The 14,830-nt window shown below is 37.7% G+C and overlaps 1 protein-coding gene across 1 annotated transcript in view; it reads right to left on the minus strand.

The window, feature by feature from the left end:
• Nucleotides 1-14,830, minus strand: part of nlk2 (nemo-like kinase, type 2) — a 97,678-nt gene that overhangs the window by 17,569 nt on the left and 65,279 nt on the right. The window contains exons 4-7 of the mRNA XM_077208145.1: nt 14,476-14,582; nt 13,790-13,875; nt 11,481-11,690; nt 8,994-9,095 (exon numbers count right to left, since the gene is read on the minus strand). Coding sequence (XP_077064260.1) covers nt 8,994-9,095; nt 11,481-11,690; nt 13,790-13,875; nt 14,476-14,582 — 505 coding nt within the window. The remainder of the gene's footprint in view (nt 1-8,993; nt 9,096-11,480; nt 11,691-13,789; nt 13,876-14,475; nt 14,583-14,830) is intronic.

The following is a 14,830-nucleotide window of genomic DNA, read 5'->3' on the forward strand; positions in this document are numbered from 1 at the left end:
GGACACCTTTCATTCATGAGTGCTGCATTAAATTAACATGTTTATAATATGAATATTAATGTTAATAAGAATATTATTATATTAAGAACTAGAAAAATAATATAATATAATCCTAATACTATTTTTGACATTTTACTTGAAAACAAGACACTGTAAAGTTGCATCCACTGCATTTAAAATAAATAAATAAACACTTCATAAAAGTAGCTATTAACAAATGTATTTATTTCTTTAAACATAAACATATACATATAAATATATAAAATGTTATTACAAATAGTAATAATCTTTAAAGATTTTAAATCAATATTTATTTTTCTCATAGGCTATTTTTAAACAATTTAAAGAAAAGTGAAAATGATTATACATATGCATGCCTCCTATATTCTTATTATTAAGCATTGTTAGATATTTTACTGGGGAAAAAAAGACAATCTTAACTAATACGGAAACCTTTATACAATATTAAGTATTAAACGTATTATAGTATTTTGTGACATTTTCCCTCAAATATTTATAATTAAATAAGTTATATATATATATATATATATATAAAAATAAAATAAATAAATATATATATATATAAAAATAAAATAAATATAAATATATATATATATATATATATATATATATATATATATTTATTTTATTTTTTGTGTGTACTTTCCATCCCCGTTGTATTTATGTATTGCACAGGAAATAGCCAATGATTCATCAGTTGAGTAGCATGAATTTGCAAAAAACCCAGTGCCTGTCTCAATAACTGAACACGGGTTATTACGCGGTGCTGTCGCACAGAGAGGGGAAAATAAAACGAAGGCCATCTGTTAGCAGGTGCCATGGAGTTCAGTTTGGGGCAGACATCAGGCTACACGGCCCCTGGCGACCGACGTGGGAGGGGCCACATCTGCTCCGGCTCTGCACACGGTCAGCATGCAAGACCCCCTAAAGCCATTAAACAACACTCCTTCTGCTCATTCTCCCTGCTTTTTAAAAGCCTTTACTGTAAGCCCACCCAGCAATGGGGTCATCACTTTCTGACCCGAGTGTGTGTGCGTGTCCTGTGAGAGAGAGCGTGTAGGCGGAAATCTGATCTGATCATGTTGCCTCTCTGCTAAGGCGGAAAAATCAGCATGGACCCGAGCATACATCTGTTTCCAAGAGCTCCCTGCCGGCTTTTACATACACAGCACTCAGGTGGTGACTTACAACTACAAAGCAGAGGAAAGTTTTAATGAGTAGAAGTGGCACTTGCATAATCAACTGCAACTATCGATTTTGCCCAATATGTTTCTTCTACCTAGGTTTTCGATCTGAACAGACAAAGTGTTTCTCTTGTGTTGTCTCAGGGAACTACACTGCGACCAAAATGGTCGCATATGCGACCTTTTGAAATGCCATTGCGACCCTAATTTTTAATGGGTCGCAAATGTATCACTGATTATTTTTGTACCTATGTTTTTAGGCAATATGCTATGCTTTACTATGAGCATTTATTAAAACAGAAATGTGTATTTTAAGAATACGTTTTATAACGTGCTCTGAGCATTCAACACATCAAGTTGGCTTCAGCCCCGCGACCGTTACTTAGATTAAAACGTACCATTGTATCAGTGCTGCGCGAGCTCTCTCTCTCAGAAACACGGACGCGCGCAAACAGAGAGAGAGAAGATAATTGTAAAATGAAAATTGGCTATAGTTTAAATTTTGTTCTTGCTTGTTTTTTTTCTGTCAAAATGTCAGAAAGCATTTTGTATTATCCATCCGTGTTTTTAAAATTCGTTAAATGACGGCCGTTTTACTGCTAACACAGCCCTCATTATAGGCCTATGTCGGATTCATTTAACTTATACTTGATATTATTTTTATAATAAGTGATTTGTTATGCTATTATTGGACTTCTTTCTATTCATTGTCAACTGTTTTCTATAAATATGTTTGTATTGGCTAACATTTATTCAGCTAATGCGTGTCCTGTTTAAAATGTGCAATGTTCAAACGCAAAGACAGCACGTCACAAATAGAAGCCGTTTTCCCTGGATATTGGAATAATAAATACAACACTTTTTTTTTTCAGCATTTTTTTTTTTACTCTTTTCTAGGGGTTTCTTAATTTTAGACAAGTTGACCAGCACACATTATATGCAATGCAATATAATGCATGCGTGTCCTATGTGTGACATATTTTGCACACAGGTAAAGGTGCCCAATATCAGTCATTTCTAAAGTAAAAAAAAGAAAAGAAAAGTGTTTTTACAAATATCTCTTTATTTGATTATCAGTAAATTTGTTTGAGATATCGACCATAACAGCAATATTAATATCGGTTATCGGTATCGGCCACAATTTTCACATCGGTGCATCACTACTTACGAGTTCACGAGTCTGCCCATCTGTGCAAACCATAGCATGTTGAAATCCATTTTGCTCTTTATTGTGTACAGTATTTTCTATTGCAGTAAATCTATCCCAACCAATGTTAAAGAAAACAAAAACAAGGCGGCATGTGGTTTAAAACATGGCAAGTAAAATAAAAAGCACATCTGTATGCAATACAGTTTCATTATTGTTCATTATTATCCAGAGCGGCTTACTATAAATAATTTGTGCGACCAAATCATACTTTGCGCTAGTAACTGAAAAAGTTAGTAGTGCAAGTGCCACCAGTGGAAAAGGTTAGTGTAGTTCCCTGTGTCTTCGCTCGAACGCACACAAAACAAACATACAGCACGACCAGTGCAGTTCAATTCATAGCACAACCAAATGACTCTTGAGCAGTTTCTTTTAATGAATCAGTCAAGAAGATTCATCAGTTTTAATCAATCTAACATATAAATCTGTCATGGCATTTACCGAATTAACATCTGACACACTTACTGACAGGGTGTTTATATGATAAATAGTTTAAGATAGACATTCACAAAAGGATTTTGATGTAAAAAAAGAAAAAAAGAATTAAAAAAGAGTGATACAGCGTAGGCTATTTACATATGATAAAAATTAAAATTAAAAATTAAACAAATAAATTTCCAAATCCTTGAAAAATTTATTTATTTACAATTATTAATTTAATTAATACATTTTTAGGTAATTTAAATAATTTAATAAGAATAAGAAATATCATTATTATTATATGCAGCAACCACATTCAGGCGAGTTACAACTACAAAACATTTTAATGAGCAGAGGTTGTACTTGCATAATCAATTGCAAGCATCAATTCTGTCCAATATGATTAATAATACAATAATTATTATTATATTTATTATACACTATAATAATAATACTTTAGATAATTCAATATATTATCATATTATTCAATAAAAGTATGCTTTTATTTGGTATTTTATTTTCATTTATGGATTGTTTTTATCATTGTATGTTTTTATTGGATGTTATTCTTGTCATGTGCTTTGAGATGCTACTTTTAAAGGCACTATAGAAAATAACGTTTATTATTATAGTAATTTTCATTTTTGGGTGAAACTAAATAGTTCAATTGTAATTTCACGGTGACTTAATACAAAAGTCTGCATTTAATCTCAAATGTAATTATTTGTTGCTAAGGAAGAAATTTAAATTTGATAAAAAATTACATATTAAAGAGATCTTATAGGAAAACACTCCTCAGCAAGAGTTCCTTGGTCAACCAATTTGGTGTTTCCATTAAAATTGGTTGACCGAAGCACTCTTGCTAGTTAAGCTTTAAGAAGCCTGGAAAGGACATAAACACACTAGCATACAAAACACAACATACACCGAAGTTTTGAATAGGGCTAAACCTCTCACTTCCTTTCCACTGTGTTTATAAATGACAGCTAAGGTATAGGGTCTCTTTATATCCTCCCACTCTAGCGGAGGCTAAAAGCTTCCTCTCTTTCTAGTGATGGTAAGTGCCTTGCAAAATTAATAGAAGTAATGAGCTCCCCTGTGGAGGCAGCCAAGTTGATCTTGAGAGTCAGACCTCTTTTTAGATCTCTCAAGTCCTGCTTTCTCGTGGACAGATCTCGACTCTTTCTTCCTCCACCTATCCACTCAGCCAAATCCTGGGCGACTGCCTTTATCTTGAGCATGGGCATTAAAGCATACCGCATCTCCCAACCCCGCTGTTGAGAACTACACAGAAATGCCTCTTGAAATCCCTCTGCAAGACCCTCTGGAGACCGACTCCTCTCGCTGCCATCTTTTTCACTCAAAAGCCATCTTGATAAGCTATTCACCTTCACAAAAGTGGAGGTGGAGGTCTGGTGTGCCATGTTACCCAGTCATTAAGACTCCAGCACTGACTCTGATCGTAAAGACACCTCACTCATCTAAACATACTTCATTGCCTTGACTTCTCCAACCTTCATCCATTAAATGGTGGCTAAAAGCACAGTTATCTATAGAGAACAAAACAAGTCTTTCTTTATATATATATATATATATATATATATACATATATAATACATACAGGGGTGCACATCTCACAGAAGCCCCTTTCACACAGAGATTCCGGAAAAAACACGGATAAAGTGACCCGGGTTGGTTTGATTTTGGCTACGTTCAGACTGCAGGCTGAAACGACCCAATTCCGATTTTTTGGCCCCTATGCAACCTGTATCTGATCTTTTCATGACAGTCTGACTGACACAGATCCGATCTTTTCAAATGCGACCCAGGCCACTTGGGTATGTGGTCCAAATCCAATATGTATCCGATCTTTTGAAATGCGACTTCAATCTGAACGGCCAGGTCACATGTATCCGACCCGCACGTCATTGATATGCGACAAAAGTCCTAATTCTGCGTTGAAGTAGGCGGGAATGAGAAGATAAACAACAACTGTGGCGGACGATGCTGAGACCAGTCAATGGAATTAATATAATTAATATTTGGGGGGACAGCTCTATTCAGGCCATGTTCAGCTACTTCCGCAAACAACAAGTGAGAAAGTGACGTCGTTGACCGTTGAGTACTCTTCTGCGCATGCGGGTCACTTCTGGGTCATTTTCACGTTCACGTTCACACAGGAGATTACAAAAGGTCGCATTTAATTCGAAATGTGAACGACCTTGCAAAAAAATCAGATTTTTTCAAAAAAATCAGAATTGAGCATTAAAGGGTTAGTTCACCCAAAAATGAAAATGATGTCATTAATGACTCACCCTCATGTCGCTCCAAGCCCGTAAGGCCTCCGTTCATCTTCAGAACACAGTTTAAGATATTTTAGATTTAGTCCGAGAGCTTTCTGTCCCTCCATTGAAAATGTATGAACGGTATACTGTCCTTGTCCAGAAAGGAAATAAAGACATCATCAAAGTAGTCCATGTGACATCAGTGGGTTAGTGAGAATGTTTTGAAGCATCGGAAATACATTTTGGTCCAAAAATAACAAAAACTACGACTTTATTCAGCATTGTATTGTCTTCCGGTTCTGTTGGGGATCCTCGTTCACGAGTCCGCAGTGACGCTGCTGACGTAAGACGCTGCTGACGTGTATCTGGTGCGTCCGTGTATTCGGGTTCAAATATATATGGCTGGGCAAAAAAATGCAAGTCTTCCTCTGTGTGGAAATCCTTAGACATGTTTGTGAAGATTGTTTTGTTTCCAGCGTGCGTCTCCCTCAGACTGTAAACGAAGCTCGGGCTCACCAGACACACGTCAGCAGCGTCTTACGTCAGCAGCGTCACTGAACGCGGATCCACAACAGAACCGGAAGACAACACAATGCTGAATAAAGTCGTAGTTTTTGTTATTTTTGGACCAAAATGTATTTCCGATGCTTCAAAACATTCTAACTAACCCACTGATGTCACATGTACTACTTTGATGATGTCTTTATTTTCTTTCTGGACAAGGACAGTATACCGTTCATACATTTTTAATGGAGGGACAGAAAGCTCTCGGACTAAATCTAAAATATCTTAAACTGTGTTCTGAGGATGAACGGAGGTCTTACGGGCTTGGAATGACATGAGGGTGATTCATTAATGACATCATTTTCATTTTTGGGTGAACTAACCCTTTAAGCCCCTGCAGTGTGAACGAGGCCTTTGGTTCACTCACACTGCCAGTGATTTTCGGGAATCAGAGAGTGCGTTCACACACAACCCGTAAAAATCCCGTAAAGACACGTGACATCGATGTGGCATGAGCTGCGATTTCTCTCTGGAGAAACCTCGCGTGTGCATTTTTTTCCTCTGATTCGATCATAAACTAGCGCATTACGTACCGTTTCACTAGCCTGCTTTCACTTCACTTCTGACACGGCATTGATTACGGCTTTTGTTCACACAGCGCGCGTTCCGGGACTGATCCCAGGCAATGTTAGTAGGTCCCCAACACGGCATCAATCCCGGGTCGTGTTTGCGTTCACACAAAAGGCGTTCTGGCAATTTCCCGGCAATTTCCCTGGATCAACGCGCTGTGTTAAAGGGGCTATACTGTTATCTGAGAGCACAGCCGCACACACTCAAAGATTGTTGTATGCAGAAAGAGAGAGAGAGAGAGAGAGAGAGAGAGAGAGAGAGAGAGGGGGGGGTGTTTCAGACAGCGCTCAAACACAAAATTGAGCCCTCTTTCGCGTTTACTTTCGCCTGAACGGACACATACAGAGAAAATTATGTCAAATACCCATCCCGGTATGTATTCTCTTGGTTATTTCATAAGTGAACAGTTGATAAAGAAACCGCATGTGTGTCAGTAGTATATACGGTCCGTGCATTCGGTCATAAAGTGACAGAAACCTAATATTCCTGTCATTAATGTTAATAAAATAAAAAAACATCGTCATCATCATGTTCAAAAGAAAAGAAGATGGTGAGGAGAGCAGTCAGGAGGAACGTGATTCTATAAGCTTGTACGATAAGTGTGCCATGTCCAGGTGCTCCCCTTGAGAACCAGACCAAAAAAAGTTATGCGCACCCCTGTTTAACAGGTTACAAGTTTTTCTATTCAAAAATAATTAGTATGACCAGAGTCCAGTTCACAAACAAATGACTCTTACGAGCAGTTTCTCTGAATAAGCAAAAGAGATTCACACGTCACCAGTTTCAATCATTAGTCGTTGAAACTGTCGTAGCAGTTAACATACTGACAGAACGTTTACTTCACATTAAGTTGTTTAATATAGATGTTCAAATAAAAAAATAAAAAATATATAATAAAAAAGTATGTTACATAGCATTTATTTATTTTTAAATAGTAAAAAATCTTTATTTAATACAATTCATTGATACAATTATTGATATAATATTTTAATATAACATATTAATAAATAAAATAATTCTTCTTCTTCTTTTTATTATTATTATGATCAATGTCATGTGCCAACTCCTAAAAACGGAATGTTTTGGAAAACACTGACCCAGACACATGATCAGACACATAGAGGGGTTTCATCACAATACCCCACAGACCCATCAGAGACCCCTGTTCTTTCATTCTCCAAAGCCTATTACATGTAACAGGAAGCTCAGCTGATTAACATGATTAAAACATCCTGCTCTAGGGCCTGTCGACCACACACAGGAGGCAGCGTTGAGTGACAAGGTCAGCCAAATGTCAGTATGAGTGTGTGTGGGTAACTGGCTGGGATTAAGACTGGTGAATGTTGACCAGAGAAACAAGTGCCTCTTTACATAGAGAGCTAAATGGTAAAGACTTTCTCTAGTCTAGCAGGTGCGGGTCTGTATGTGTGTGTGCAAAGTAGGCGGGCTTCTTGGTGAGCAGCCAGGCATCAGGTCGATGCAAAGCAGGAAGCAGGGGTCCACAGCCCTTGCGCTGCAGTTCCTGTTCTCTGCAGGGTATCGCCTTCTCAGCGTAGCTGTCTAGAGACAGAGCCAACACCCAGCGCAAAATCACTCATACACCCTCACCAACACACACATATTCACACTCACACGCCGAGAACAGCTCTCTATGCACTCAAAACCATCAGCCTTCATTTTCATTTTTAAAATTACCAAAAGGCACTATTTCTAACCTTTCATAAATTCATAAAGTCATATTGAAGGAATACAGCAGAAGATAAAATCTGAAGTGTGTGATTTCTGAGCCACAATTGCATAAATATTGAATTTTGTTAAAACAGGTTTCCAGGACACGCCCCTTGTCCATCATTGGTTGGACAAACAGATAGTCCTGCCCTAGTGTCTCTGGGATAGGAGAAAGTGTTTTATTACTTAAAAAGCACAGACTTGACAATAATTATGGTATGGCCAATAACCAACAAATGGCTGATATTAAAACTATATACAATTTAAAAACAATTAGAAATTAATTAGAAATAAAACACTAAAATGAATTGTTGTAAATGCTACATGCAAATTTACATTATATTATATAACATTATAATGTTTTTTCATTTTGAGGTTTGCGATTAATGGCAAATGTAAAATAAATAAATCAGTAGTGGTAATGAGCACGTACAATGAAATGTCCAATCTTGATCAATAAAAAATAAAATCTAATGTCAGCTGATAACCAATATGGAATTTATATCATTCATCACAAGTATTTCCGTTTTAATGTTTGGTCTAACCACTAAATTGCTGTGCACAAATATGTCAATGATAGCTGTCATGGCTCCCTCTCCCTCCCTCCCTTCCTCTCTCTCCTTGCTCTCATCAACTGATCAATCAGTCTGTCAGTGGATATGATGCAGGGCAGGAAATGGAGAGGCTGTGGGAGAGAGCCTGGAGCGAGTGGCGTGCCGGGAATCCTGGAGCAAAGCCTGACGGGAAATTTCTGCGCTACGGGGGGCAGCAGGAGCGACTCGGTTCCATAAACAAGGTGCAGGATTGGTCAATAGGTTCCGTCACTCAGCGGGAACAGCGAGTCACCATGGCAGCGCCACAGGGCCTGTTTATAATCAGGCTTCCTGGGACCGAAAATATCAGTGGAAAGGAGCATTGCACAGCATATAATCCACTAACGAGTCATTGTCTTTCATGATGCTGCTTTGAACACCTGTGCCTGGTTTTTGGAACATTGTTCGATGTCAGACTCACCTGTTTATGTGGTCCTCTGAGGATGTGAGCTCTGGCCCCCTCACACGCCGTCCTCATGGCCTCCAGAGACGGAGTCCCCAGCAGATCTGTGATCAAGTCCAGCTAGAATATAACGAGGAAAAGAAGAGTAAATAAGTGTTTTATATACAAATGAATATAGAACTGCATCTGTAAAAGTTGCAAACATAATACAAACATTATACAAGCTCTTTGTACAGCACACACACCTGAGATCCAGGAATTCGTTTTTAGCTACTGTAGTATTTTTGTTATGTTTTAAGTACTAATTTATCTAAAAGTATATGATTTACTAAAAGATTGCAGGAGCACAAAGACTCATTTGAACACAAGCAAAGACAAAATTCAAATTTTTAAATAACCAATAAGAAAGTCAGATGGGATGGCATCCACCAATCACATGACATGTCGGGTAATTGATCACTCATCAGACCAATGGCCTGTTCTTATTTGTAAACTTCTTATCAACATATTTCAAGCAAAATAAAAGACATAAAGAGAGAGAGAGAGAGAGAGAGAGAGAGAGAGAGAGAGAGAGAGAGAGAGAGAGAGAGAGAGAGAGAGAGAGAGAGAGAGAGAGAGAGAGAGAAACACAACTATGTTTTAGTACGGGTCTCGGGAAGGATAAGGCATACACATATATGTAAATGAATAAAAAATAGAAAGTCCTGATTTAAAACAGAAAATAAAAGAGGAGGAGAAGGACAAGGGAAAAACATATAAGGCTAGATCCATGTTCATGATCTGTACACAAACAAACTAGAGCATAACCATGTTCAAGTAAATCAAGTTCTTTACTGGAGAGAATTTAATGAGCCTTAAAGGGAATGTCGATGTGCTGTCGGTGCACATTCAGTGCTGTGGGGATGGTAGCTGCACGCATGCACGCACACACATACGCACACGCACACACACACACGCACACGCACGCACGCACGCACACACACACACACACACACACACACACACACACACACACACACACACACACACACACACACACACACACACACACACACACACACACACACACACACACACACACACGCGCACACACACAGCCAGAGGAACAGCTAGTCCCAGACCCTCTGACACACTGCAGGGCCAGTATTATTAGAACGCATGGCTTATAATCTTCTGTGTTAAATTTTTAAAACTAAAAAGTGTATCTATAATCATATTTCTCAAGACATTGTTTCATGTAACTCTATCATATGTCATGAGATTTATGAGAATCTACACAAAATAGAGGCCTCCGTGTACATGCTAGGGACATGCTGTCTAAGCCCGGATGGTGTTGCTTCTGCCTGCACACAGCCTTCAAGGACAGAGGGCTTCTGGGTCGCGGCCACACTGGGGCCTCAGGACAACAGAGCCTTGAGCTGCCTCCACTCTCTCATTAGCATGGCTGTACGACATTTGACAAAAAAACTGTACGTTAAGGTCACACACTTAACATCAGTGTCCAGGATTTTCTGTTTTCACTTATAATGTTACAAAGCTGGGAATCTATAATAGCACTACTAATGTAACTTTTCTTGAATTTCTAAATATCGATCCATTTGATTAAATTCTGTTTTTAGAATTAAAAAAAATATATATATATATATATAAAAAAAAAATATATATATATATATTCAATATTCCATATTTGTGAGAAACAGCACCAGTTGCTGTGTTAGAAGCCACGTCAAAGTCTAGAACTTAGAACTAATCGTGTAAGCTCAACTTTTGATTTTTATAATGTATTAGTAAATGTTCAAATGAAAATGAATCATAAATGCTTAAGTATTTTTCAATGTTAGTTCATGTTGACTAATGTAGTTAACTAATGTTAAAAAATGGAACTTCATTGTAAAGTGTAACTGAAATCACATTGACTTCTGTAAAATAAAATATCCTATAAAGTACATTTTAAATAGTACCTTTTCCATTGAGGTAAAAGCTGTCAGAATGTACACAAGTTGTTACAATCACTGATCTTTTCGTTGCATTTGTTTTGAATCACACAAGGGTCAGATTTCAGTTCATGCAGTTTAATCCATAAAATACGTTACTGTTCCAAGCCAATCCTGTTGCCAAATGTTTTGTTTACTAGCCACAGTCAATTTTAACAATTTGGGCAAGTGCAACTGAACTCGTCTCTACTTGACACATCTGAGAGGCCAAATTCCACAATCATACTGCGATGAGAGCAGTTAGAAGTTTCATTTTACAACATGTAATACTGCAGACTGTAAATTGAGGAAAAAACTCAAAAGACACAATGTGAGTAGAATATGTTCCTAGATTAACGTCCTTAGCTGTTCTAAAATCAAAGGGCTCTATTTGGCTGATAAGAATGTTGTTCCAAGAACAATAAATAATGTTGACAGGAACATGTTCTACTTGTATAAATCACACTGAGCTCTGTGAAAGGGCCAGTTCTTGCCTACAGATCGTGTGCTGAGCATGAGCGTAGGTGAATACCTGTTGGATGGGACTCTGGGCCTGGAAGAGGATACGTCGGCCAAGCAGCTCTGCAAAGATACAGCCCACAGACCAGATGTCGATGGCGTTGGAATAGTGCCTGCTCCCCATCAGGATCTCTGGCGCTCTGTAGTACTGCGTCACAACCTCCTGGGTCATGTGACGCGACTCGTCCAGCTCCTCCACTCTCGCCAGGCCAAAGTCACAAATCTGTGTGCATATTACCATTATTTGCACGCTTATTAGGTTGACGTGGAGTCTGCAGTGTGCATGTATTGACAGGGATGGAGAAGATGTTGAAAAATGCTATTTTTTTCAATAAATCAAGCAATAAAAACAAAATCTCTTACTCTAGTATCTCTTCACGCTAGCCTATAACATGATGTCCTTTGTTGTCTGTTGTTGTTTTGTTTTTATTCATTGTTTTTTTTTATTGGTTTAGGTGTATTTATAATTCTTTTTAGAACATTGTACAGCACATTGGTCAACTGTGGTTGTTTTTAATTGAGCTTTATGAATACATTGAAATTGAGAAAATTAGGTGGAGAGGCTCATTCACGTTTTATCCAAAGGGATAAACACTAAAAGCGCTATAAACACAAGACCCAATTTTCCATCATCTTGAGCTGCTTGAGTGCTCATGGGGAATAAATAAATGAGAAAAATATCTCTGCCTTTTCTCTCCACCCCATCTCAGAAAGAAGGCACAAAAGAGCATAACATGCATTACTAACAATTTACCCAAGCAGCTCCACCCAGTATATCCCAGCAGCCTAATTTTATGCCTTCCCATAAGACAAATTCAAATCCTGCAAGTAACACTAAAACATGCACTTTATTGAAATGATTTCTTGTTTTTTCTTGTTCCATCCACGGAATGAGTGACAAGCTGCCAAGGTGGTGCTATGTGGTTGCTAGGTGGTTTAGTCAAAAGAGCCTGTGTTTCCCATTTTTATAGTCAAGTCTCCATCCACGTATTTTAAGAATACTAGATGGAAATATCTAGTTGTTTATATCACACATATTAAATAAATTCCTAGATGTGCACTCAAATGTTCATTATTTAATACTATTGTAGCATTTATTCATATTTTGAATTATATTACCAGTTTTCATTTTACTTTTGATAAGTTTTAGTAATTTTTTATGTGCTTTTTTGTGATTTTTTAAATATCCATTTAGCTTTAATTTATATTTAATTTATATTATAATTTCGGTACTTCAGCTCATTTTATTTCAGTTCGTTGCCAAGTTTTTCATCCAATATTGAAATGTATTATTTTCAGCTTTCTTTTTTCCAAAAGAAAAGGTTTGGCATGTCAGAGCTAAACGAGAGAAACATTCTTTCTTTTCGGAAATGGGGATTAAGGACTAAATGAAGCAGTGCATGCTAAATGATTCCCTTTCTGTGGTCCAATAGCATAATCTATTCCCGTTCTCCCCTCAAGCGCACTTCTCATGCTTTTGGGTGAAGTCAGCGCGCACATACATTAAGAATTTATCTCTTTCTTTATCTCTCTATCTCTTCCTATATTTCCCATATCAACCTTTCTTTCTTTTTTGCAGCTGAGCTCTTGCTATGGGATCCAAAATGAAGATTTATGTCAGGAACTGAGCAGATGAATCAATCCCAAGGGGACCCTGACCCCCTGGAGCCAGAGATTGTGTGTTAGTGTGTGTGTGTGTACACTGTAGACCTGGCCTGGCCAGATAGATATGAAGCGTCCTCGGAAGAAAGGAATTATAAAGACAGAATTCAAGGCCCATAGGCTAGAGTGTATAATGCTAAAATAGCAGGAGAGCACAGAGACAAAAGAAGCCAGTGCAATAGAGCTTAAACAGTCAAAATCTCATATTTATCCAACAAAAAGTATACTAAAAGCACAGCTAAATGTGACATTTATTATAGTGCTTTATGTAAAGATTGTTTTAAGGTAATGATGGTTTTTTATGTTTGAAAGGCAATAATTACTCATTTCATCCTTAGTAATTGAGAAAATAAATAATTTAATAGAGACATTTGTTCCAGAATTGGTAGATACTGGTTTTCATTTACAATATATTTATGTTGTTTCTAAATTAATTTGGAGATTCAGTGTGAAAATAACTAATATTAATTAATATTAGGTGTAATTAACCGTGATTAATTACATAACAATTAATTACTTCATTTTGTTAATCAAATGACATCACTAATATAAACAATTATCTTAAGAGTTCGACTACTTCTCAGGGTCAATGTACGTAAAATTTCCAAGCTGAACTATCAGAAAAGACAAAATGTACATTTTGACTCGCATTTCACTAACCTTAAGCACACAATTGCTGTTGACCAGTAGGTTACCAGGTTTAATGTCTCTATGCAAAATGCCAGCTGAGTGTAGATACTTCAATCCTGTGGACACAACATATACATCAGTCATCAAATACATTTTGTGAACAACTGTATTGATATGAAGCATATGCTGTGCAGGTTTCTTGTTTGGTTTGAAATCTAATCCAGTTTACATATAAACAGACTTGTACCCTATGGTGGTATCTTCACTCTAGGATGTAATAGAGCTTTGTGTCACTTCAAAACACTGTTATACGCGTTTCATGTGACTCATTAGGAATAAGGTGAACTGGTCCCTTTAAAACATGTCAGTTGTCCTACAGTAAACAAAATATCAGAAAGGAGATTGATTGGTTCTCCCATTCCCATTCGTACACTCTTCCTGCTCAGTGTCTCTGGTGAGAAAGGAACATGAAGTAGAGAAGTGTGTGTGATTGGCTGCACGTTTCTTTACCCTTGAGATCTTGGTGAAAAAAGACTCGGGTGGAGAATGTGCGTGTCTAACCTCTGAAGGTGAAGTTTGAAGATTTGAAATAAAGGGCATAGTGTGTGTGTGTGTGTGTGTGTGTGTGTGTGTGTGTGTGTGTGTGTGTGTGTGTGTGTGTGTGTGTGTGTGTGTGTGTGTGTGTGTGTGTGTGTGTGTGTGTGTGTGTGTCTCACCTCTGAGGATCTGATAGAGAAAGACTTTGACGTGGTCAGAGCTCAGGGGCTGTGGAGACACGATGATCTTATGGAGGTCACTCTGCATCAACTCCGTCACCACATAACTGCGGTTATGTCAAGGGAAACAACTATGCCAAAAATGACAGCAGGAAGTTCACACATCTAGTATAGCAGCGCTTCGAATGATAGGCAGTTTTAGCACTCATCTAAAAACAGGGCCAATGAATAGTGAGGTCATGGGGAAGTGGAGAGGGTGAATGTGAAGAGGACTAGCATTTGACTAAAGCGCCTCTCCTAAACTGGAGCACAAAGTCAAGAGTATTAGTCACACATTGCTAAACCTTTTAATCAC

The sequence above is a fragment of the Siphateles boraxobius genome, unplaced genomic scaffold, assembly GCF_051911475.1.
Source record: "Siphateles boraxobius isolate OS27281-9 unplaced genomic scaffold, OSU_SipBor_1 6, whole genome shotgun sequence".
Taxonomy (NCBI): domain Eukaryota; kingdom Metazoa; phylum Chordata; class Actinopteri; order Cypriniformes; family Leuciscidae; genus Siphateles; species Siphateles boraxobius.